At 45.3% G+C, this 23,862-nt stretch overlaps 1 protein-coding gene across 3 annotated transcripts in view; it reads right to left on the bottom strand.

The window, feature by feature from the left end:
* Positions 1–16,247: 16,247 nt before the first annotated feature.
* The window catches only part of BRINP2 (BMP/retinoic acid inducible neural specific 2), a 109,217-nt gene continuing 101,602 nt past the window's right edge, over positions 16,248–23,862 (bottom strand). For all 3 annotated transcript variants that reach the window (XM_070591361.1, XM_008522153.2, XM_070591360.1), the window contains exons 6-8: positions 22,899–23,135; positions 19,970–20,192; positions 16,248–18,303 (exon numbers count right to left, since the gene is read on the bottom strand). In XM_070591361.1, coding sequence (XP_070447462.1) covers positions 17,187–18,303; positions 19,970–20,192; positions 22,899–23,135 — 1,577 coding nt within the window. In that variant the 3' untranslated portion in view covers positions 16,248–17,186. The remainder of the gene's footprint in view (positions 18,304–19,969; positions 20,193–22,898; positions 23,136–23,862) is intronic.

Raw genomic sequence — 23,862 nt, 5'->3', positions numbered from 1 at the left:
ACCAGAGGGGAGGGGGGTGGGGGGAGGTGAAAGGGGTAAAGGGGCACGTATGGATGGTGACAGATAAAAACCAGACTATTGGTGGTGAATGCGATGTAGTCTATACAGAAGCCGAAATTTAATGATGTACACCTAAAATTTACACAATGATATAAACCAATGTGACCTCAATAAAATAAATAAAATAAAAAGAATTACCCATGCGTGGAGGTGGCAGGAGCATAAAATTAAACGTGGAGAGTCAGGAGACATGAGAGAGAAGAGGAAGAGAACATGGAGGGGAGGTCTTCTTAGCCATATTAAGGACTTGGAATTTGTCCTACTGGCTATGGGAGCAGGAGGGTGACACGGTCAGTTTATGCTTCAAACAAAACATTCTGGTCAATCTCTAGACACTGTACCATCTAATTCATAGATATTATGAACCACAAATGCAAGCTGCTTTTGTAACTTCAAATTTTCTAGTAGCTCATTAAAAAAGAAAAAGCAAAAGGAAAACAAATTTGAATAATATATTTTATTTGTCTTTAACATATCCAAATGTAATCATTATAACCATTTCAACATGTAATCAATATTAAACAGTATTAATGAGATATTTTATATTCTTCCTCATTATACTAAGTTTTCAAAATCCGGTGTGTAATTTACACTTACGGCGCATCTCAATTCTGTCTAGCCACATTTCAAGTGCTCAGTAGCCGCATGTGGCTAATGGCTACAATATTGAACAACGCATGGCTAGAGGACAGAACCTAGATGCTAAAACACAGAGGCAGGCTTTTACAAGGTTCTAGGGAAGATGATAAGTTTATAGTCCAGGGTGTTGGTAATGGGAAAGGAGAGAAGGTGATAGGCAGATTGTCAAGTGAGTTAGCTTTTCTAGCTTCTTTGTGAAATCTGGATTCTGTATTTACCTTCCTGGCTCATATAAAGATTCTTTGAGATGATATATATAGGGTACCAGCCCAGGCTGGCACGGAAAGTATGCTCAGCCAGTATTCTCCCCACTACCCAAGCTGTGTGCTCCCCCCAGGAACAAGAATTGACATCCTGCTTGGATAAGGTGGTGTTAAAGCACTGAAATGGTACAGTACCGGGTGTAGACTGCAGACGCTATGAGAAACCCCGGCAGAGTAGCCCCACTGCACCTTCCCAGGTGTCTCTCTTGATATCACCCAGATGAAGGGAAGTTAGTACCTCACTGTCATGGGGAGGCTGGAAGAGTGCAGTGAAGCCAGTCCAGCAGAGGCAGAATTGCTGACATTTCAGGCAGCAGCCACTCTGACTATCAGCAACCAGCAGTTGGCAGCAGCTCCAGATGATTGAGAACTGAACAGCTTAATTGGAGGAGCGCGAATTGTGGCATGCCAGGCTGGCACAGTAAGTGCAAGAATGTTTCCCCAGAGCCCGCATTCCTTGCTTTAGATTGATGTGCCCATACCCTCTTGGGGGATGCTCCCAGCCAAACCCCTGTGCACAGATCAAAAGCTTGTATTTCCTTGGAAGAAAGAAAAAATGCATTTCTGAGTAGATGTAGCCTATAACCCTCCAGCCAGAGTTGCTCATGCTGAGGAGAGAGTCTAGGGGAGGGGGGAGGGAAGATGGATCATCTCTGCTCCATGAGAACTCCATGCAGGCTGTCCGAAGAGTAAGACAGAAACTACAAATAAATCTTAGCTGCATCAAGAACCTTCTGATCACAGGGAAGTCCTGCCTATCTCCTATTCCCACCAAAGTGACTTTCAGACGAATATTAGTTTATTTTCAAAATGACTATTTTGGTCAGCTGAAGTCATTGGGTGGCTGCTGAGAATCTAAAAATGTTACTGAGTAGTTAGTGGCTAGAGCTGGTGAGCCGTACAGCTCAGGTTCCCCTGGGGTCCCTCTGACTCACGCTAATTTGCTATCTCTGTATTAGTGTGCACCAACGGTTATAACAATAACCCCCAAATTCCACTGGAATAACATAACAAATGATTATTTGTGTAACACTCTGATTTGGAGAGCAGCTCCCCTGAACAGGTGTCCAAGGACCCTCTTAACTTACATCTCCTGGCTCTAACCTTCACTCCTCAGAACCCTTTCCTGTCTTCTCAAAGGGGAGAAAAGAAAAAGGAGAGTTGCATTTGGGAACATCCATGGGCCAGGCCTTGGAGGGAGTACATCATCTCTGCCCAATTCCTTTGTCCAGAGTTCAGGTACATGGCTGCACTGAACTTCAAGAGTTAAGTGGCAAATACAGCCTATGTGTTAAAGAGAAATGGGAAAAAGGTTTGTCAGATGTCTAGTCAGTCTTTGCCACAGTCGTTTCCTCTTTCTCTCTCTCTCTGATGAGACTAAGATAGACTGTTGTGGGCTCCGACTTGACCCTGGAGGTTTGCGAGTCGGGAGACTGCAGGAGAGGGGCAACGTCAATTAAAGGGTGATGCCCTGCAGCTGTGCGGTGATGGTTAATCAGGACAGTGTCACAGTCAAGGAGTCCTCGTAATACCAAACTAAATTTTTTCTCTCTTGTATTCCAGAGCTATTTTATTAGTTTCCGAGCCAAAGAATGGAAGGAGCTGCAACCAGAGTGCCAACAGATTGGAGAGCTAGGCTAGTCTTCCCATCACTAATTGGCACCAAGTTGTCACCCACGGCCCCCACTTGCCAGCCAAGCTTAGCAGGTCATTTGTGGTGGTGGTACTATGGCAGTTGGCTTTAAAAAGCAACCCTGCATGTCCAGAATGAGCAACATTATCTGCAAAGGTGTGGAGATTCCAGTCTGGTAAGACACTACGAAAGACAGGCAGGGGTCCTGGTGGAGTGATAATAGAGATGGTCATTGCAACAGATGTTGTGGTGTGCCACAGAGGTCCCCTCTTCAGGGTTGACACACACATCTCCTCGCTTCTAGGAATGCCGACTGCTGACTGCTCACAGTTCCTAGCTATGCCTCTCCCTAGGCTGCCTTGCCCAAACTTATGCCTCCTCTCATGCATAACTCCTCCCGGGTAACCTATGGCTGATGACTATCTGCTTGGAGATTTAAAAGCCTCGCCCTCTTGCCTCAATTTGGGACAACTCTGAAGGGCTATTCAGGCTCCAAAACTCCCCATACAATCTGGTTAGGTCTCAGTTACAACCTCATTACAGGTCAGCCTCTCCTTCTGCCCAAACTTTCCTTCTTCACTTCCTTACATATGTATCCCTCAAGAACTCTCCCCACTAAGCCCTCTGTGTGCAGCTTCTCACCTAAGAATTAGCTGAAACCAAAAGTACTTTTAGGAAGCTGACTTCCTAATGGGATTTTAGAGAGAAGTCACTCATTGACTCTCTGGCCATGCAAACCCCACCACTGGTAGTAGGTGGAGTGGAGCTAGCCCCTGAGATGTTGTCGCAGTGCAATTGTTAAAAGCAGGGAAATTTCTGTGTGATTGTTAAAGCTTTCACCAGCGGTAGACTGACATGAGATATCCAAAGAAGGAGATACATGGCCTGGTGCAGTGTTTCACATGATTGAGAGGGATAGGGGAAATGGTAATTATAAGGACCACAGAATTGGGTGGCTGTTGCTGAGCACCATTGATTTTTGAAAGATAAATAATGACAGGCTCAGATGACTAATCACCACTTCAAGGCAAAATATGAAAGCTAGAGGGCCTCCTTAGCAGCATTTAGGGAAACCCCAGTCTCCTGCAACCAGAGTACCAAGAGAATAGGAAACTAGGCTCAGCACCTAATCGTTAAAGTAGTAGAGCTTCAGAGGGGACTGAATTCTCAGCCTCAGGAAGCCTCCTATGCCGAGTACAGGGCCCTAATGGGGAAGGAGCAGGCTGCTGAGACTTGGAGTGGGCTAAGTAGACACAGTTAAGTACCTTGACTTGCTGGGCCTTCAGAAGTCCCCTCCTCTCCTCTGCCTTAATAGAAGATAGTAGCGCTCTCCTTGCTTAAAGATGATGCCGAGACCTCAAGTGAGGCATGCACTTTATAAGACAATGCTTGCCTGCTTCAGGACCACACCACCTCCCCTCCTGGCAACCAGTCCAACAAGGAAGATAGAATCTCACTACAGGCAGACTAGAGATATGTAAGCCCGCTGTGGAAGGAGAGAGAGTACACAGTAAAGGAGCTGCAAGGCACGGCTCATATGTACTAGCAGTAGCTGGTAGCATATACGTGGGACTGTGTCCTGGAGTACTGGACCAAGAGGGGCAGAACATAAGGTCAGATAATCAAGAGTTTATTAGTATGGAAAGAGTCTCCTTTTTATATGACTTGACACCTTGGCGAGGACCCAGGAAATGACACGAATATGTTGCTAGAAGGGCTGTCGGGATCTGGAAAAAAGCAAAAGCCCACACTGCTTGAAGTAGAAATGCTAGAATTGCCATGGAGAATGGTGAAGGAATAGAAAGTTTCAAAGAATTTGGCACACTACGTAAGGCTGGAAACCTACCAGGTGAATGTGTTCCACGGGAGAGCCTGAAGGACACTCCCAGTGTCAAACCGGTAGGGAATACACTCATGAAAGTGGGATCAGCCCAGTGATGACTGTTCTTTATAGGCCAAGGCTGATGACAGTAGAGGCTAATATAGAACCGGGCTTCCTAAAAGCCTGATTAGATCCCCAAACAATAAAGTTCAGGTGGTGGCACTCAACCCTCAGAAGCAAGGTATCTGCAATTTTCGGAACGAAGCAAGCTGGCCACAGATATCACATTATGTGGCAAAATCCGAGTGGCATTTGGTTGGGCTGGAGAGGGAACCTTACTAAGAAGCTGTGGCGATATTAATGGAACTTGGTGTTTCCAGAGGCAAGTTAGGGGGTATCTAGGCAAAGGGGATATTTCTTAGTTTACAGAAGCAAAAGATATCAAGGGTGGATGATAAGAAGGCTTAGGGAAGCCTTTCAAATTAAAATTCATGTTACTTTGTCAAGTTCTGAAACTTGATACAGTTCTCAGACCCAGAACACTGGGGACAAAAAGAGATGCTGGTTCCCCATGAAAAGCAATACTGTAGCTCCACAGCAATTGTACTCAGCTGGAATCCCTCCAATCCTACCAAGGACTACAGTATTTACTGAAGTGATGCTGCATTTGGGAAAAGGGAAAACCCAAACTGCAACGATTGTTGGACTTAGGGTCAGAATTGGCATTGATACCCAAAATGGGACCCAATATGCCCTAACAGCTCTCCTCTTAGGGTTGAATCTAGATATCAATTTGGGGAATATTGTCATCCAGTGGGGCTATGTGGGCCAGGGAATAAATGGAATCCTGGGATTCCAGGTCTGGCTCACAGTGGGTCCACTGGGTTTACAGACCCACCTGATGGTCATTTGCTGGGATAATTGGAATAGACATACTTGGAATTTGGCAGAAACCCTTGGAGTTGGCATTGGTTCCTTAATCTGTGGAGTAAGAAATATCATAGTAGGGAAAGCTGAATAGAAGCTTCTGCAACTGTGCCTCCACTCAAGGCAAGATAATAAATAAAAAGATAATATGGCAGGGGCCAACCTGGTGGTGAAGTGGTTAAGTTTGTGAGCTCTGTTTCAGCACCCCGGATTCACCAGTTCAGATCCCAGGTGTGGACCTACACACTGCTCATCAAGCCATGATGTGGCAGGTGTCCCACACTTAAAGTAGAGGAAGATGGGTACAGATGTCAGCTCAGGGCCAATCTTCCTCAGCAAAAAAAAAAGAGAGAGAGAGAGAGAATATTGTAACCTCAGGAGAATGGTAGACATTAGTGCTACCTTCAAAGACGTAAAGAATGCAAGGGAGGTTGTCTGTGACAAATCCCCATTTAATTCAGTAGAAGTGCCCCTACAAAAATGGAATGAATTGTGACTGAATGATTCACTACCACAAACATAATCAACTAGTGGCCCTAATTGCACTGTTGTGCTGTATGTGATTTTACTAAAGCAGATTCATATAGCCTCCAAACATATTAAGTGACCACTGATCTGGTGAGTGCATTCTTTTCCATCTCTATAAGAAAAGAGGATCAGAAGCAATTCGTATTCATGTGAGACGGATAAGAGTACACAATTATGGTCTTGCTCAGGTTATGTTAACACTTCCATCCTCTGTTATAATATCACTAGAAGTGGGATAAAGTGTCTGACATTCCATAGAACTTCACATTGGCCCATTATACTGACAATACCATGCTAATCAGACCAGATGAACAAGAAGTGGCAATATCTTGGAAGCCTTGGGAAAACAGATGTGCTCCAAAGGGTGAAGATTAAAGCTTCAGAACCCCAGCACATTAATGAACTTTTTAGGGATCCAAAGTTCTGAAGAATGCCAGAACATCTTCTCCAAATTAAACAACAAACCATTGTATCTTACACCTCCTGCTGCTAAGAAAGTAGCATAAATCTTAATATCCTTTTCAGATTCTGAAGGCAGCACATTCTGTACCTAGAAATACTGTTTTGATCCATTTTTTGGGTAACACTAAAAGCTGTGACCCTAAGTAGTGTCCAGAGCAGGAAAGCTCAGCAGAAGGACCAGGTTGTGCTAAAGTGGTCTTGACCCTGAGCCATGACTGAGGAGACCGTATGGGACCAGCAGCATCTCCGGCAGGAGACAATAGTGTATACAGTTTATGAAAAGCCCCAGTAGAAGAATCATAATGTAGACCTCTGGGGTTCTGGAGAAAGTCCCTGCCATCTACAACAGAGGAGTATCACCATCAGAAAGCAGGTGCTGGTATGCTACTTGGCCTTGCTAAATATACAGCTTCTGACCATGGAGATACCAAGAAACGTTATGGCTAGAGCTATTATCATGACCTGGGTTTGGTCAAAGCCACCAAGTCATAAGGTGGGGCCAGTCCTGCAACAATCTGTTTTAAGATGGACATGGTACATCCAATATTAAGAAGAAGCAGAGCTGAAGAGCACAAGTAGGCTAACCAAGCAGGTGGCCCAGAGCCAAATGCCGTTCATTAGTGTTGCACTAGCATATCTCCCGCAGCTCACATCTGTGACCTTTATGACCAGATAGCGGAGAAGTAAAAAGGCCAACCTTTATATACAGGGTGGCTGTGATGGAGAGTGATGAACAGAAGTCCTCTCAGTGGGCAGAGTTTTGATGTTAGGTACAATTAGTCATCAACTTTATGTAGAAAGAGAAGTGGCCTGAAATATGGATGAGTTCGTGGGCTATGGAATGGCATGGTTTGTTGGTCAAGGGCCTGGAAGGAGAAAGATTGGAAGATCAGAGACAAGGAGGTCTGAGAAAAAGGCATGTGGATGAATCTGCAGAAGGGGACAGGTCGTGCGAAGGGTTTTGAACTGCATATTAATGCTCAGCAGAGATCATCTATTATGGAAGAAGTACTAAACAATTAGACAGAATAACTCGCTCAGCTGGTGGAAGCCAATATCTGTTGTTGACACTCTGATGCTGGCACAATGGATGCATGAGCTAAACAGCCATAGGAGCAAGTGTGGAGGCTTTGCACGGGTCCCGTCCATTAAGATTGATCCAGTTACTGCTGCTGTTCAATAATCCTTGGAGGCAGCTGAGAACTTTGGAGATGGGCTAAGAACTTTGAACAAACACTCTAGATTATTGATTCATCTCATTTTTTCACCGTGCTAGCTTTTGGATGCCTTTGTGTGCCCACAAATAGTGCTGAGAGTGATACATTTTTCTGTAGGCCAATCTGACTCTGCAGTAAAACAGTTTCTCAGATGCTCCCAGTAAGATCATAAAGAAGTCCTCCTGCCTCCAAAGGAGGCAGCACAAGCAAGAGTGGATCTTGACAGCAAGAATAAGAATCTGTTGGCTGAAGAAGAGTTATTAAGAATAAAGGGCATGGGGGCTGGTCCGGTGGCACAGTGGTTAAATGCACACGTTCTGCTTCTCGGCAGCCCGGGGTTCACCAGTTCGGATCCCAGGTGTGGACATAGCACTGCTTGGCAGGCCATGCTGTGGTAGGCGTCCCACATATAAAGTAGAGGAATATGGGCACAGATGTTAGCTCAGAGCCAGTCTTCCTCAGCAAAAAGAGGAGGATTGGCAGTAATTAGCTCAGGGCTAAGCTTCCTCAAAAAAAAAAAAAAAAAGAATAAAGGGCATAGTAAAACTACATTTAAAGATGATATGCTTTGTAAATAGCATATTTACAAGGAATCCACAAAAAAACTTGGAACTAATAAACAAGTTCAGCAAGGCTGCAGGATACAAGATCAATTTATGAAAATCAATTGTAGTTATATACACAATGAATAATCCAAAAATGAAATTAAGGAAACAATTCTTTTATAATAGCATCAAAAAGAATTAAACACTTAGGAATAAATTTTAGCAAAAGAAATGTGAGACTTTTAAGACCAAAAACTATAAAATAACATCAAAAGAAATTAAAGATTTAAATGGAAGATGTTCCATGTTTATAGATCAGAAGACTTACTATTGTTAAGACAGCAATATGCCCCAAATAGATCTATAGACTCAAAACAATCTCTATCAAATCCCATTTGCCTTTTTTGGCAGAAAATGACAAGTCGAACCTCACGATCATATGGAAATACAAGAGATCCAGAACAGCCATAACATCTTGACAAAGAGAAACAAGTTGGAGGGTACACATGTTTTGATTTCAAAACTTACTACAAAGCTATAGTAATAAATACAGTGTGGTACTGGCATAAAGATAAACATATAGACCGATCAAATAGAATTGAGGTTCCAGAAATGAAGCTATACACTTATGGTCAATCAATTTTCAACTTTCAACACATGTGCCAAGATAATTCCATGGAGGAAGAAAAGTCTTTCCATCAAATGGTACTAGGATGACTGGATATCCACATGCAAAAGAATGAACCCCTCTCTCACACCATATACAAAAATTAACTCAAAATGAATCAGAGACCTAAATATAAGAGCTAAAACTATAAGACTCTTAGGAGAAACTATACGCATAAATCTATGCGACCTTAGATTAGGCAGCGGATTTTTAGATGTGACACCAAAGTCACAAAAGACCAAATAGATAAATTGGACTTCATCAACATTTTAAACTTGTGTTTCAAAGGATACTATCAAGAAAATGGAAAGAAAAGCCACATAATGGGAGAAATATTTGCATTTGTAAATCACATAATGTTTGTGTGTGATACATAATGTATGATTCCATTTATATAAAATGTTCAGAATAGGCAAATCCATAGAAACAGAAAATAAATTAGTGGTTGCCGAGGACTACGGTTTGGGGAGAAATGGAGAGTGCCTGCCAGTGGGGACAGGAGTTCTTTCTTGGGTGATGTAAATATTCTGGAATTAGTGGCAATCTATGCACAACTTTTTGAATAAAAACTACTGAATTGAACAATTTAGAGGGGTGAACTTTATGGTATGCGAATTATATCTCAAGAAACCTGTTATTTTAAAAAGAAGAAGAGAAAAATAAAGAGCACGAGGGTAGACATGGAATGTGAACATTAGGCTGACTCATCATTGTGTCCATGAATGTGGGCCTGGATATACGCTGCTCCCACTTCTTAGAACATTTTCCCCAGCTTTCTGCCTATCCATGTCTTATAGTTCTAACATAACTGGAGTATAAACTCTGCCTCCCTCATGTCTGTATCTAAAAACCTTATGGCAGTACTACACCCTGGTTCTCCATCAAGGAATTCAACTAGGAATTGACTGCAATCAGGTACTTGCTAAAAATGCACTTAAGATGCGCTATTTGAAAGAGACAGTCTAATGGGCATGTTAACTAGCCATTCTCTTGACATTGCAAGCTCCATCACTGTAATAAGTTATATCATCAGAAACAACGTACCTGGGCCACATGACTCAGCCAGACACAGGCATTTTGGTGATGGGTGATGTTATGCTATTATATTCTCTCCTTTTATAGTGGATCTATATAAGAAATATCCATTTGATGCTTTATCTATGTCTGCCACAAAACTGTAATTGAAGACCTTTTCCATTATATTACCAATGACCCTATGTAAGGGCCCAGATCATAAATTTCTCTTTGTTTCCAGGAAGAAGTTTGCTTCTGCAGGTGGGTAACATGGATATTTCTTTTTCCTTTCCTTTGCTTCTCTTCCCTTTACTTTTCCCAAAACATAGGAACTATCTAATGCAATAAAATGATCCACACATATGGAGTATGTACTATAAGCCTGCCCCGCCCTCTATATGCTTTATCTTATTTGACCATCACAACATCCTGTGATATACACACTGTGATTGCCCCTCTTTATGGATGTGCAAACTGAGGCTGAAAGAGGTTCATGACATCCCGCCCTTCACAACTTGTAGGTGGCAGAGGTGGGATTTGGACCTAGGCAGCCTGACTCCAGAAAGCGTGTTAAGCCCAGCTTCAGCTTTCACTTAGTTGGATAGCCCCCCTGAGTTTCCTTTTCCAAGGCATCTGCAAAATTTTTGAATTAAGGGAGTGTAAGTACTAAATACATGTTTTCTTTATTCCCCACATCTCCTAGCTGAAAATCTTCAATAAATAACATTGATTGATTTATCCCTCCAAGTTCTGTGATCCTTGGAAGAAGGACCCCACATAAATTCTGGTGGCTGTTTTTATTAATGATGTAAGAGTAGTAATCACACAGGCTGGAGGAGAGGAGGCCAGAATTGAAAACAGAAATAACTCATTTTACTTCCTAGATAAGGTGCCTAGAGGTGGCGCGTACCTTAGCAGTCTAAAGTTTGGAGCCTCTGGGTGCTTGTGTGTTGCCGGTGTGGATTTAATCATCTCATTTGATGTATGTTTCCATAGAGTGGCAGGTACTCCCTGTCCCACTTCTGAACAGATTTACTCTGATAGCCTTGCAGGAAAAGACCTTTACTCAGCCAGCATAATTCAACTGATCTGTGGGGCTGCTTGTCTGTAAACACATTCATAAGCAAGATAGTTCTCAGCTCGTGGAGTTTGATTTATCTGTTTCCTTTCCTTTTCTTTCTCCTTCCTCCTCTCTTTTCTGACCTTACTGGTGAACATTGGTCAGACACCTGGCCCCTAACTGGTTGAGAGATTAAAGGCCAGTAGGGCAGTAAGTTTTTCATAAGTGAGGTCCTCACCTCCTAGCCAGACATTGTTGACCTTTTGGTTTCTCAGCCCCTGTACTTCCTGGGAGGCTCCCATTTTAGAGTCCTGAGCACTGCAGGAAGATGACAGGCTTATTCTCTGCAAGCTTCCTCCTCAAAGTGTGGTCCGCGGACCAGCAGCAGCAGCAGCATCACCTGGGAGCTTGCTAGACTTGCAGAATCTGGGCCCACCTCAGACCTGCTGAGTCAGAATCTGCAGGTGAGTCATTTGCACATTAAAGGCAGGGAAGCACGGGTTTCAGGACACTGCCACCTCACAAGGCAGTCTCCTGAGTGTGCCTTGGACTGAATAAAAAGGTGCTGACATGGTGCACAGGAGTCACAAATAAGAGCACCAGCCAGATGTAGCGTGTGCCTTTAGTGGGGCTCTGCTGCTGTCGTTACTCTTTCCTGCTCTCTGAGAAGGGATGCAGACGTACATGTTAGATCTTTCCCTTCACTGATAGTAAAACATCTGGAGACGTGGAGTATTGTTTCCATAGTTATTAGAAGGTTCACTATAAATGTGCTTCGTCCAGGCAGTCATTGCTCCCTTTCTGGACTCCATAAATACTTTGCTCCCCTCTACTAGAGAATGCACTGGTCCAATTTGTTTATGCATTCCCCACCCCACCCCCCACATTATATTGTGCAATTCTTTATGGCCCAGAAACATGCTTCATAGAGTTTTGGATATCCTGCACTTAGCCTAGTGCCCAGCACTTAGCACATAAAAGAAGGAAGGAAGGAGGGAGGGAGAGAGGGAAGAGATGGATTGAGTTTTAAGGAATTGAAGGGACACATGTACTCTGGAAGTTGGAGAGTATAGAGGAAAAGTATGCAGAGAGGTGAGTGTTCAGAAAGAAAAATTCTAGGGAGGTGAGTTGGGAAGCAGTTGGCTTACAGATTAAGGGGACAAATTAAGAAGTAAGGTCACTTAAATATAAGTGTGGAGCCAACATGCAAATCCAGGTCTGTCTGACCAGTGGCCTCTCCTACCCCACACTGCTTTTCACACCGTAAAAGGATAGCACTAGAAGGACCCCCAGTACCTGCACAGGAAATCTACAGCGAGCAAACCGGGCCCCAGAGAAGTGGAGTGACTTGCTCACAGTCACAGAGCTGACTGGCGGCAGAACCAGAACAAGAAACCAGAAGAAAGTTATGTGTCTACAGCCAGTCACACTACCTGAATTTTCCAACCTATCCTTCCAGGCCAGGAGCACAGACCACAGTTGAGAACTGGGTGTCTCCTCCAGTCTGTGTTCTCTTGGTCTACTGCTGGAAGGAGAAAGGACTCTTGAGTGCGCAGCAGAGTGTTGCCTTATTACTCTTCTCTGCCATGGTCCCAGACCTAGGTCAGACACTCACCATGGTGACTGCTCAGCCTAAGACTTTTGGATGCTGGTGGACCCAGATGTCTCCAGCCTTCACAAGGAAGATGTGCAGAAGTTATCAGATTTGTCAAGACCTTCAAACTCTAATTGGTAGTCTATACAAAACATCAAGAAATTGGAGGCAGGATGTTGTAATTAAAAACCATTGAGCTGATAGAGTCATCAGGAAACCAGCAAGTTGATCCCTCTATCTCCAGCCTAGATAGAAACACGTCTACTCTGTGCTTAAAGCTTCTCAGGGGAGAAACTTCGCTGTTTTTCTCTCACCCGTGAGAGCAGCTAGCAAGCCCTGGGGGTCTAGTGGTTAAGATTCAGCGCCACTGTGGCCCAGGTTTGTTTCCTGGTCAGGGAACCACACCACCCGTCTATCAGTTGTCACACTGTGGCTGCTGAGTGTAGCTGTGATGCTGAAAGCTATGCCACAGCTATTTCAAATACGAGCAGGGTCACTCCTGGTGGACGGGTTTCAGCAGAGCTTCCAGACTAGACAGACTGAGACCTGGCCACTCACTTCCGAAAAAATTGACCTTGAAAACCCTGTGAATAGCAGTGGAACGTGGTCTGATACAGTGCCAGAAAGTGAGAGGATGGAGCAAAAAGCACAGGCAGGGTTCCGCTCTGCTGTGCACAAGGTCCCTAGGAGTCGGAATCGCCTGGAGAGCACTAACAATAAGTTATAGCAGCTGATTATTTCTGCTAGAACCAATCCCTGGGAGAGATGTGAAGATACTCCCACCTCTTAGTAGTCCTCTTCTCCTGCCTAGAAAATTGTCTTCCCTCCTCCACCCTTACACTCCCAAGCCCTGAACTGGGTCCCTGTTGAATCTCAGAAGCCAGAAGTCATTTACCGGCAGAGAGGTAGAGAAGGAAGCGATTAGACTGCTATTCCTGGCTCTGCTAATAGATGCAACCTTGGGCAAGTTCTGCAACCTCTTCTTCCTCATGTCAGAAATGAGTAGACTGGATGACCTCTAACAACTCTCCACCGCCAAAAATCTAATCCTCTATTTTGCCAGTGGGTTAACTTCTAAGACTTATTTCTTCCCAAGGGCATTTTAATTTTCATACAAAATATAATGGAAAAAAGATCTCTCTTATATGCAAGAGAACAGACTTACATGATGAAATTACAGACTTTGGAGGTGACATTTTGGGGCAGAACATCATTTAGGCAATGTATTCCATCTACTCATAAGGCAGCTGTGGCCATCATGATGACTATTTTCATATTTGTGAAAAGAAGCCAAGAACTGGATCTGAACTATTTGTGATACCCAGTACTTGAAGCAATCTTCATTTATATTTTTGGCTGCGGGTGCATGAGTATGTTTGTAGAGCATAGCATTCTATTATTAGCAGCAGGTATTAAATATAGTATTTAGTATTAGAAATATTAGTCTCAAGCATTAGGGTAGATTAGCATTTGATGTATTAGCTCTTTGGGGTTACAATTAAGGCTTGAATTCCTTATTGTTCTATCTAGTAACTGAATTGTGATTTGGTTCTTAATTCCACAATGAGTTCACCAACATTGACAACTCAGTACTAATTAATTAATGACAATTCTTTATTTGCAACTGGTTTGAGAATAGGTGGTTCACATCTTCTAATTATTATAGACTTTTAAGGCAACAATTTTGACTGGGGACTGCCTCTACTTATTATGGCATTTCCCAGCCTAGCGTTCTGAGACATTCTATGCTGAATTGATGGTTTCAAGCCTTTAAAAGCCTAAGGAATCCTTCCCATCCTTTATTCCCCTCCCTTCTTCCACCTGCCTTCTAGAAGCAAAGTCTTTGGTCTGCTGCTTTGACTCAAGCTCTTCTACACCAGACATCCCACCACTGTTTCAGAACAGAAGGGTTAGGCATCCATCACAGATAACAGATGAGTAGGTCAAATACAAACATCTCTACTACTATAATTAATTAATAATGTCTTTTAGGCCTCCCATCAATATGGTACTTGCATCTGGGCTCGGAAGGGCCCTCCCAAATATTTACCAATGTGTAATAGTATTTTAGGTGGTGTTGAGACACTCAGCTTCATACACTTGATGCTTTAAACCTTCAAGCAGGCAAGAAGTGGAAATCTTGTAACTGGATGTGTATATTTCTAAAACCATAACACATCATACCGTGATCTTCCCAGAGCCTTCCTAAGACAGGAATCTGATAAGGAGATACAGAAACCTTCCTAATAACTCTATAGATATGCTTTTCCCTCCATCTAGTCTCTGATTTAGAGACTGCCACCCAAGGATTTCCATCCCTCAGCTGTGGGACTGGCCCAGGTGGGCCTCTGTTCCCACCAGGGCAATTACCTTCATGGTACTGAGGGTCCACGCTGCTAACTTTGTGCACAGCACATTCTTGATTCCTTTCTTCCCCACTCTGAATATCGCTGTGCACATCGGGCCTGTAATTCATCAGTGAAGGCCTCTGCTCACCCACTCCTATGGCATGTAGACATGCACACTCACAGTGCTAAAATCCAAATCTAGTGTCCACCTTACACCTCTCAAACCCCATCACTGGAAGGTACCAAAGACTTCCCACCACTTGCAACCCCCTTCCCAACAAAAGCTCACTCCTCTGGCAGATGAGCACCCCCACTGATAAAGGTGGCATCTGTGGTTCCATCTTCCACAGATGAGGAGCTTGATACAAATTCCCCACACTCCCTCTGGACTCGTTAAGTGGCTGAACTAGAAATAGACAGGCAGTACTTGTTTCACCCCTAGATCATCCCATCACTCCAGATTTCTACCCTAGAAGCCTTCAGGGGACTTGTGAAGAAAGAAATGCCCTAGGCTGCTTATCTACCAAGGATTGCAGGTCCTCGTGGATTGAAAGATGGTGCAATGATTAAATAGAATGCTGAAGTCTTCCCTCTGCAACAATAACTGTAGAAGCCTCTTGAGAAGACAGACATGACCATCCTTTCTGTCTCCCAGTTCATTTTGTACCAACTGAGATGTTCCACAGGTCGGGAATGAGGTACTTAGTATTTAGATGGTGACATTCGCCTGAATGAAATGAGGGTTGTCATGCCTACGCATTGTACTTGGAACATGAGGAGAATAGATGGAGAAGTGATTCTCCAAAAGATTTGCTATGAAATGCTTCCCATACCACCTGGGGAGGTCCTAAGGGGAGAATGATGCCTTGTTCTTTGTAGTGTATGTCAAACCCACATTTTAGGCTGGGAAAGTGGCAATCAGCCAGAATGGAGAGAACCAATACCACATCTGCATCTTTCCCAAGTTCCTCGGAGGGTGATCCTAGACCATAAGCTTCAGTCTGGGAAATTCTCCTGATGTCCTCAGCAGTATAGGCAAAGAGGAAGCCCCCCTGAGCCGGCGTTTGCCCCAGCACAAAGGCTGCAGTTCCCCCTGTAAGAATTTTCATACTACTCTCCAGAGAGTGGGAAATCCTGGTGCAGGATCTGTGTTAGTTCTCACTCCTGGGGAAAAAGGAGATGGGAGCAGCCAGATAACTCTCTGGGAGAGTTCTGCCTCAACCCATTCTTCATTCAATACCCCCCCCACCCCTACCCCTGATACGCACACCCCAGTCAAGCCAGACGTGCATTCCCTTGCGTATACACCAATCAACCAGCCTCCCACACAGCAATAGCCACCATCCGTGGACACCCACATTTCACACACACAGCAATTAAAATAAAATCCAGGCAGCCCAGGGAACTATACTCTTTTTTTCTCTTTTCTCTCTCATTTTCCCCCTAAAAAACAGCTTTTAAAAAAATATATTAAACCAGGTAAATTTTTACTCATATGTTCACGTGGCTGGAGCAGATTGACAAGGAAAACAATCACAAAATAAATATTTTTGCTTTTTGTGTTTTTTTTTTTAAAAAAAGGAACATTTCCCTATACATTGTCTCCCTCTAACTTGACAGAGCTGCTTTCTCCAACAGAATAGTGCTGTTGGAAGAGGAGCTCTGGCTGGACCAGGAGGGGAACAAAGAGGAAGCCAGGGCCTCTGAACCAGGGTGGCAGAGGAAGCAAGGGGACCAGAGGGAGGGAGGAGTGAGGAGGGGCGCCAGGCTGCCTGCCCGCTCTCAGCGGTCTTGGTCTTCTATCGGTGTCACTTTTGAGTTATCCAACGGAGGCGGCTTCAGGAGCAGTCAGTGTTCAGGACAGTGCAGAGGAGGCCGCGTACAAAAAGTAAGAACCAATGTGGGGAATCACGAAACAACGCCATTTTAAGAAATCTGGTTAAAAAGAATACAAAAGCGACTCCACAGAGGGGGAGGACGAGCTCCTCCCTCTCCTGTTGTTACTGTCCCCTCTGGCTTTCTTGAATGATAAGAATCACCTTTAAGGATTCGTTTGTTTCATGGTTTGGCTGGTTCTTTTTCTTAATCTCTCCCTTGGCTCCTCTCCTTCAACTGCATTCATTTTAGAAAGCACTGACTTCACAGATCTGAGATGCTGAGTTGTAGCCTTCCCATGTGAGTGTGTGTGTGAACGCGTGCGTGCGCACACGCATGGTGAGTGCACGCATGTGTGCAGTGGCTGTCTCTTTCTCTCCTGCCTGCTTCAGTCCAAGCCCCAAGGTCCTGTCTGCTGGGTGCCTTCAGTCTCAGTGGAGCACCGTGTTGGCACTAAGGTGAGGGCTTGGAGGATCTTTGTGGCCCCGATTCATGGATCCCCGCCCTGCCCAGTATTGGCATGGGCCCCCCATTAGCTACAGAGTTTGCCTGTCTCATACTCCACGGGGTTTGGCAGCTTGGAATTGAAAGCCCTCAGGGAGGACTGGATCCTGCCCACCTCGTTGTTGGCCAGCTTGAGCCGATGCCGGAGCAAGCAGGAGAAAAGGTCGAGCCGGACTTTGCCGGGTGGAGAAAGCTGGTTTACCCGGTCCCTAAGCTCTATGAGCTGCAAGAGGGCAGAGTCCTGGGAACCTTGAGTATATGGGTAGTCTAACTGGAGAATTAAGTCCCGGATAGCATCCGGGTCAAAGGGCAGACTGTAGCCAAAGACCTGCAAGGTGTTGATTTTCATGTAGCCCAAGTTCTTGGAGGGATCGGTCATCTCCAGGGGCTCGTAGTAGATTGTCTCATTGGAGCTGTCATCCAGGGACTTGATTCGGCTCCGTAGGTAAACATGGACTGTCTCAAAGAAGGTCTTCCACCTGTTTCCCAAGGTGATAGTCCAGTTTTGGCACTGGGCAGCTGCATCCACGTTAGTCCTTTCCCAGTCAGGGAAGTTGCCCTCATTTACGGGCATGAACCAGCTCTCAGAGTGGCTGCCCCCAAAGGGGTTGACATAGATGGCCATGACAGGCTCCAGGGTGCTGTTCTTGGTGAGGCAGATCTGCAGGGACAAGGCCAGCATCACGTGCACCAGCCCAGGCTTGTACTTGTTGCTCTTCAGGGTGAGCAGCATGCGCTTCCTCCAGGAAGGGTCAAACCAGCTGCCCAGACGCATGTCGTTGCTGATAAAGATGGAATGCACCTCGATGCGGCTATCCCGCTTCTGCAGCAGGTACTTCAGCTCCAGGTCCTGCAGGTCTGTCTCCAGCCCCAGAAAGTTCTCCAGGGACTCGGCCACCTCTGGCCGGCACAACCCCTGGGCCAGCACGTAGCCTGGGTTGCAGCTCCCACAGCGTGTGCTGTTGTCTGGAGCACAGTGGGCACAGGCAGGCCCTTCACCCAAGGCACATGGGATTGGGCCCTGGCAGGAAGATTGGTCATAGGGGCAGGTGCAGCTGTGGCTCTGTTCCAGGAAGGTGCCAGGGAACGTGCTTTCTCCACAGTAGAGGAGAGACTGGATTCGGTTCCACCAATAGGACAAGGACCTTTGGGAGCGAAGATAAAATGAAGCAAGAGTCATAGGAAGCCACACACTGCCATCTTCCTGAAAGGTAGCAGGACATTGACTAATAGGTAGGAAAGGCGATGAGGAAGATAAAAGCCCCAAGTTTTCTGAATGATGGAGACCCTACTGCACCACTTTGGAATGACTGAGTAGGGCCTAGAGCTTGGTGTCTGATGGATCAGCACCAGAAATATTTGACATCAAACTTGTCCTGGAAGCAGCCAAGCTCATCCCCGCAAGTACCACCTCATTCTCTATTCAAAAGCCTAGAGAAGATCTCCACCATCTTCCATATCAGATCTAGTTTTCAGCCTTCTAAATAAGATCTTCCAACAACTGCTCTCCAAACTTTCCAATGTCATGCCAACTTCTTTCTCACTTCACGGTCTCTGTCCTTTCTATTTTCTGTTTCTATCACTCTTGCACCAAGAATAGGAATTTTCTGTGGCTAGCTCTCTCCCAAGATTTAGATTTCAGCTCTTATGATACCTCCTCAAAGACGTCTTCCACAACTCCCCTTTCAAAAGAACCACCCAGTCACTCTCTATCGTATAACCCTGTTTTTATGTAATCCACAGCAATGATCAGTATTGGAAATCACTGTGTTTACTTGTTGTTTTCTTGTTCACAGATGACCTCCCAGCAAATGTCATGATTGCAGGGACACTGCATTATTCACCGACATCTTCTCAGAAACTAGGATTGTTCCTGGTGCATGGCAAGCATTTAATAACTATCTGTTGAAAAAAAAAAATGAACCCCTCTCAAAAGCCCTTGCTGGTCTGTCCTCTCCGTGCTGGCTTCCCTTCTTGCCTGTGCATCACTTAGAGTCGCCCCTCTGGGTTGCTGCAAGAGCAGCTGCCCTCTTCTGGAATGCTCCGTCTCCCATACACCCAGTCCGTTTCCATCTCCTCCCACACAGTCTGGCCAAGACTTTCTTCTCCAAGGTGGCTTTTCTCTCTGGCCTTTGCTTTTACTAGACTGTGCCTTTGATTTATATTCCATGATCATGAATTTAAGTGGCTTTAAGTGGCTGCCACATAGTTATAATTTTCTAGTTTTTATGTTTCTGTATATTTATTATATCTTCCCAATTAACAAATATCCCCCATTGTATAATATTAGGACTTACAATGTGGACTTAATAAAAACTTGTTGAATACAGGAGTGAATGAATGGATAAATGTGTGCCTATGAGCATACAGCCCCACCCTGTTCCCTAGGCCATGGGGCCTCAGCTTTCTTTCCTCCTGTGACTCAGAGCAGCCACTTATTTGAAACAGTCCAATGTGTGTATTTCCCACCATATGCAATTGGTGTACAAACTTTAACTCCACCCCTTGTTTTCCTAAAAGACTAATTAAAATGGAAATGAGTGAGAATTGGAGTATTAGTAGAATAACATCTGAATCTACTATAATCTATATAAAAGAAAAATTAGCCTCTCTCTTTCTTCTCTCTCTCAGTTCCCACGCAACTCCTAATGGAGAATGCCATACAAGCAGGTCAAGATAACAGGAGACTCTAAAAGGCTGTGTGTGGGTTCCCACTCCCAGCTCTGCCATGTGGACAGAGGCTTCTCCCTGGCCTCAGCAGCTGTTGGGGGAAGGGGCTGAGCTCCGACTCGGGGGTCTGGGGGTGCTCACCTCTCCTTGGGCAGGCGGAAGCGAGGCTGCCGATGGCAGCGCTTGCAGAGGTTGAAGAGCCGGCGGACGATCCGATGGGTCTTCTTGAAGAGCACTTTCAAGCTGGCTCCCAGCTGCTGGTAGCGGTGCTGGAGGCCGGTGTCCATGGCCCAGAACTGGGAGATGGCAGTGGAGTTTAGGAACCTGTCGTCCGGCAGCCTTTTCAGCAGAGCTTGGAATTCCTCTGTGGGCAAGGACATAGGACTGAGCTGACGGGGAGCCATGCAAACCCTGGGAGGGGCAGGAGGGAGTTCCCCAGATCCAGCTGGCCCTTCAGAGTCACCGCATGAGGAAGGACACTTCATAGCCACTCTCCCAGACCCTTTTATTTATTTCTTTTTAAAGAGCTTTATTGAGAAATAATTAACATACCATAAAATATGGCTTCAGGATTCTTTCCCAACCTTCCTGTTCCTAATATGCTTCTGAATTTCAAAACGGATCTCTGTCACCACCCAAGGGGCCAGAGGTCCTGCTTTTGCTGATGACACTGGAGCGCATCTCTTTTCGCCTTGATACCTCCTTACAAGTCATTCACAACCCTGTCTCACTCAATCGTCTTCAATAAGACCACAACACCCTTATGCAGGATGTGAGGCACTCGTGAAGGGGAGAGTGCACAAGACTGGCCAATGTCGACATGGAGACCAAGCACCCAGCTCAGAAATCTTCTCAGAAATCTTTCAGTCCCTGAGATCAGCCCCCACCTCCCCATCTTTCTCTTTGACTCTGGGATATACTTGCTCTGTTTCAAGCTTTAACTCTTGGCCAGATACCTGTTCTTTCCTGAAGCTAATCCAGAGCAACACGCTCTCTGGTTCTTGGCTCCTACTGCAAGTCTGAGTTCTTCTCAGAGCTTCCTGGGCACAACACGTTTTCTGAATTCATGCTTAGATCTCTGTCCAGGGCTCTGCTTTTACTTGGGACCTGCAGCTACCCAGTCTCCCGGTGGGGGTCCAGACAGCCCTCATTTACTCATTAGCAGTAACTTATGGTGGTGAAAGCCCAGCATCATCTCCCATGCACTTGAGACTTATGGACACATTCCACCACCTTTAGTCCAATGCAGCTGAGCTGGGGGACAGGACAGTGATGTCTTCCTTAGCTACTAAATACCTTGTCTGGGACTTGAAATGGCAATGCCTGGGGCCTCAACTCATCCTGATTTCCCAAGCACCTGGTTCTTCATGCCCCCTCCCCCCACCAGACATTGGAGAATCACGCCTAGTAATGACATTCACAACTAGCATGTACATAGTTCTGTTTATAAAACATTGCAGCATACAAAAAGCATGGAGAATAACAGGATAAAATCCCACATGCCCACCACCTAGATTTTGCCATACTAGCTTAAGATTGTTTTTTTAAAGAAATAAGGCAAATCAAATATACTCAAAGGCCCTAAACTCCCCCTCCACCTCCATCTAGATGTAACCACTTGCTTGGATTTTTTTTATCATTACTATATATTTTTTAACGTTTTCTACAAACATATTTATCTATTAAAAATATTAAGTGCTGCCTAGTATGCTTTTAAACATCATATAAATAGTATTAAATACGTATTATATTAAATAAATTATTATATCAGTGTATTATGTTATCTATATTATGTATATAATACATAACCTTTTTCATTTTGCTTTGTTTTATCCAACATTATGTTTTTGAGATATATCCACATAACTATCATTTATTCAGTATGAATACACCATGCAGAGTTCTTTATGGATTAATTTTATCCTCATTGTCCCATAGGAGCCTCTCGTCCACCTATTATTATCACTTTCCCTCTTTTACAGATGGGGAAACAGAGGCATTGAGAAGCCGCACAGCCAATACATCACAAAGCTGGTCAGTAACAGAGTGTCTTAGTCACTTTGAGCTGCTGTAACAAAATCCCACAGTCTGGGTGGCTTGTAAACAACAGAAATTTAATTCTTACAGTTCCAGAGGCCAGAAGTCCAAGATCAGGAGGCCAGCATAGTCAGGTTCTGGTGGCAGAACTCTTCTGGGTTGCATATGACTGACTCTGTCCTCACATGGTGCAAGGGGTGAGAGATCTCTCTGGGGCTTCTTCTTTTTTGAGGAAGATTTGCCCTGAGCTAACATGTGTTGCCAATCCTCCTCTTTTTTTGCTTGAGGAAGATTAGCCCTGAGCTAACGTGTGCCAATCTCCCTCTCTTGTGTATGTGGGTCACCAACACAGCATGGCTGATGAGTGGTGTAGGTCCTCACCCAGGATCCGAACCTGTGAACTTGGGCCCCCAAAGCAGAGTGCTCAGAACTTAACGACTATGCCACAGGGCCGGCTCTGGGGCCTCTTCTATAAGAGCACTAATCCCATTCATGAGGGCTCTGCCCTCATCTCTCAAAGGCTCCACCTTCTAATATCATCACCTCAGGCATTAGATTTCCAACATACGAGTTTGGTGGGGATACAAAATTTCAATGCTAACACAGAGATTCAAAACAAAGTTCTCTGAATCTAGGTCTCAAGGTGACATTGAATTAGTTATACCTGCAACAAGCAGCATGTACTGGGCACCTCCTAGAACTAGTCTATGTGCTTCATTCATTCAAGCGTATTCATTGTGCACCTTATGTTCAGGCACCATGGAATCCATAGCAAACAAGACAGACAAGGCCTATGCCCTCAGTTATGCTGACCTTAGCTTATTAAGTCCTTCAAACATATCTCTTTGGTAGGGATTATGTCCCTGTGCATATACAACAAAAGAAAACAACTTGAGACTTGGGTAGTCATATAACCTGTTGGAGGTCACAGAGACAGTAAGTCACTGAGCCAGGATCCAGGCTGAGTTCTCCATGTTCCTGTCCTGCACTCACCCTTTGACAGGGAGGAAATCTGGGCTGCCCTGCTGCTCACCTGACTCCTCAAACTGCCGGTTGTGAGTGGCCCAGGAGTCCTGGATCTGCAGCAGGCTGTCCTCCATGGCCTGGATGTCGGTGTCAGGACAGTTGCATTCTGGGAAGGTGGGGCTGCACTTGCACCAACAGTCATTCCCTTTGCAGACGAGCTCGCCCTCAGAGCTGCAGGTGATGTAGCTGAGCGCCGCGGCCACAAAGCGCTCACGTAGGTACTCGGGCAGCAGCACCTGCAGGCCTAGGGAAAGGACGGGTCAAGGAATTGCTGGGGAGGACCAGCAGGGACTCAGTTTCCCACACCCAAGGCTGCAGGATCCCCAGCTGGGGTTCTTCTGACTTGTCCCTCCTGGGTGCAAGAATGGTCACCCCAGGGCCTGATCTTGCTGAGCTGGTTGGGAGAGAAGGCTACGGCTGCCCTCATGACAGATGGGGGAGGATCTGAAAATGAGGAACGTCAAAGCCAAAGGCTTAGTCGAGCTCCTCACATCAGCCACATTGAGAGCATGTATATCATATGAACGGATTTATTGGCTACACATCAGCGTTTCTTGGATGGAACTGGGACGATGTTTCAGATAAAAGAAGAACTTATAGCCCTCATGGGGGAAGAATCAAGACTGATGGGCTCTGCCTCCAATAGCCACCCTGTTTCTGGCTTCACTGAGATTAGCAGCAGGCATCCTAGGATGTTACTGAATGCTGACCCTCCTGGCCTCCCACCCCTGCCCTGAGGACCAAGGAGGCTGCCCTGGCTAGGAGGTAGGGACAGGTGTTGTGGGTACGGAGTGGCCAGGCACTACACCAAGTACTTTCCAGGTATGGGCACAAGTCACACTCGTGGTCACACTGAGGCTCTTATAGATGAGGAAATCCAAGCCCAGCCACCACTGTGACCTGCCCAGGTCACAGTACTAGTAAAGTTGACTTGGTATCAGATCTGCCCTTGTCCCATCAGCTCAGACTGC

The sequence above is a fragment of the Equus przewalskii genome, chromosome 23 (genome assembly GCF_037783145.1).
Source record: "Equus przewalskii isolate Varuska chromosome 23, EquPr2, whole genome shotgun sequence".
NCBI lineage: Eukaryota > Metazoa > Chordata > Mammalia > Perissodactyla > Equidae > Equus > Equus przewalskii.
The sequence above is the reverse complement of the archived record's forward strand: the minus strand, read 5'-3'. Positions and strand labels throughout refer to the sequence as shown.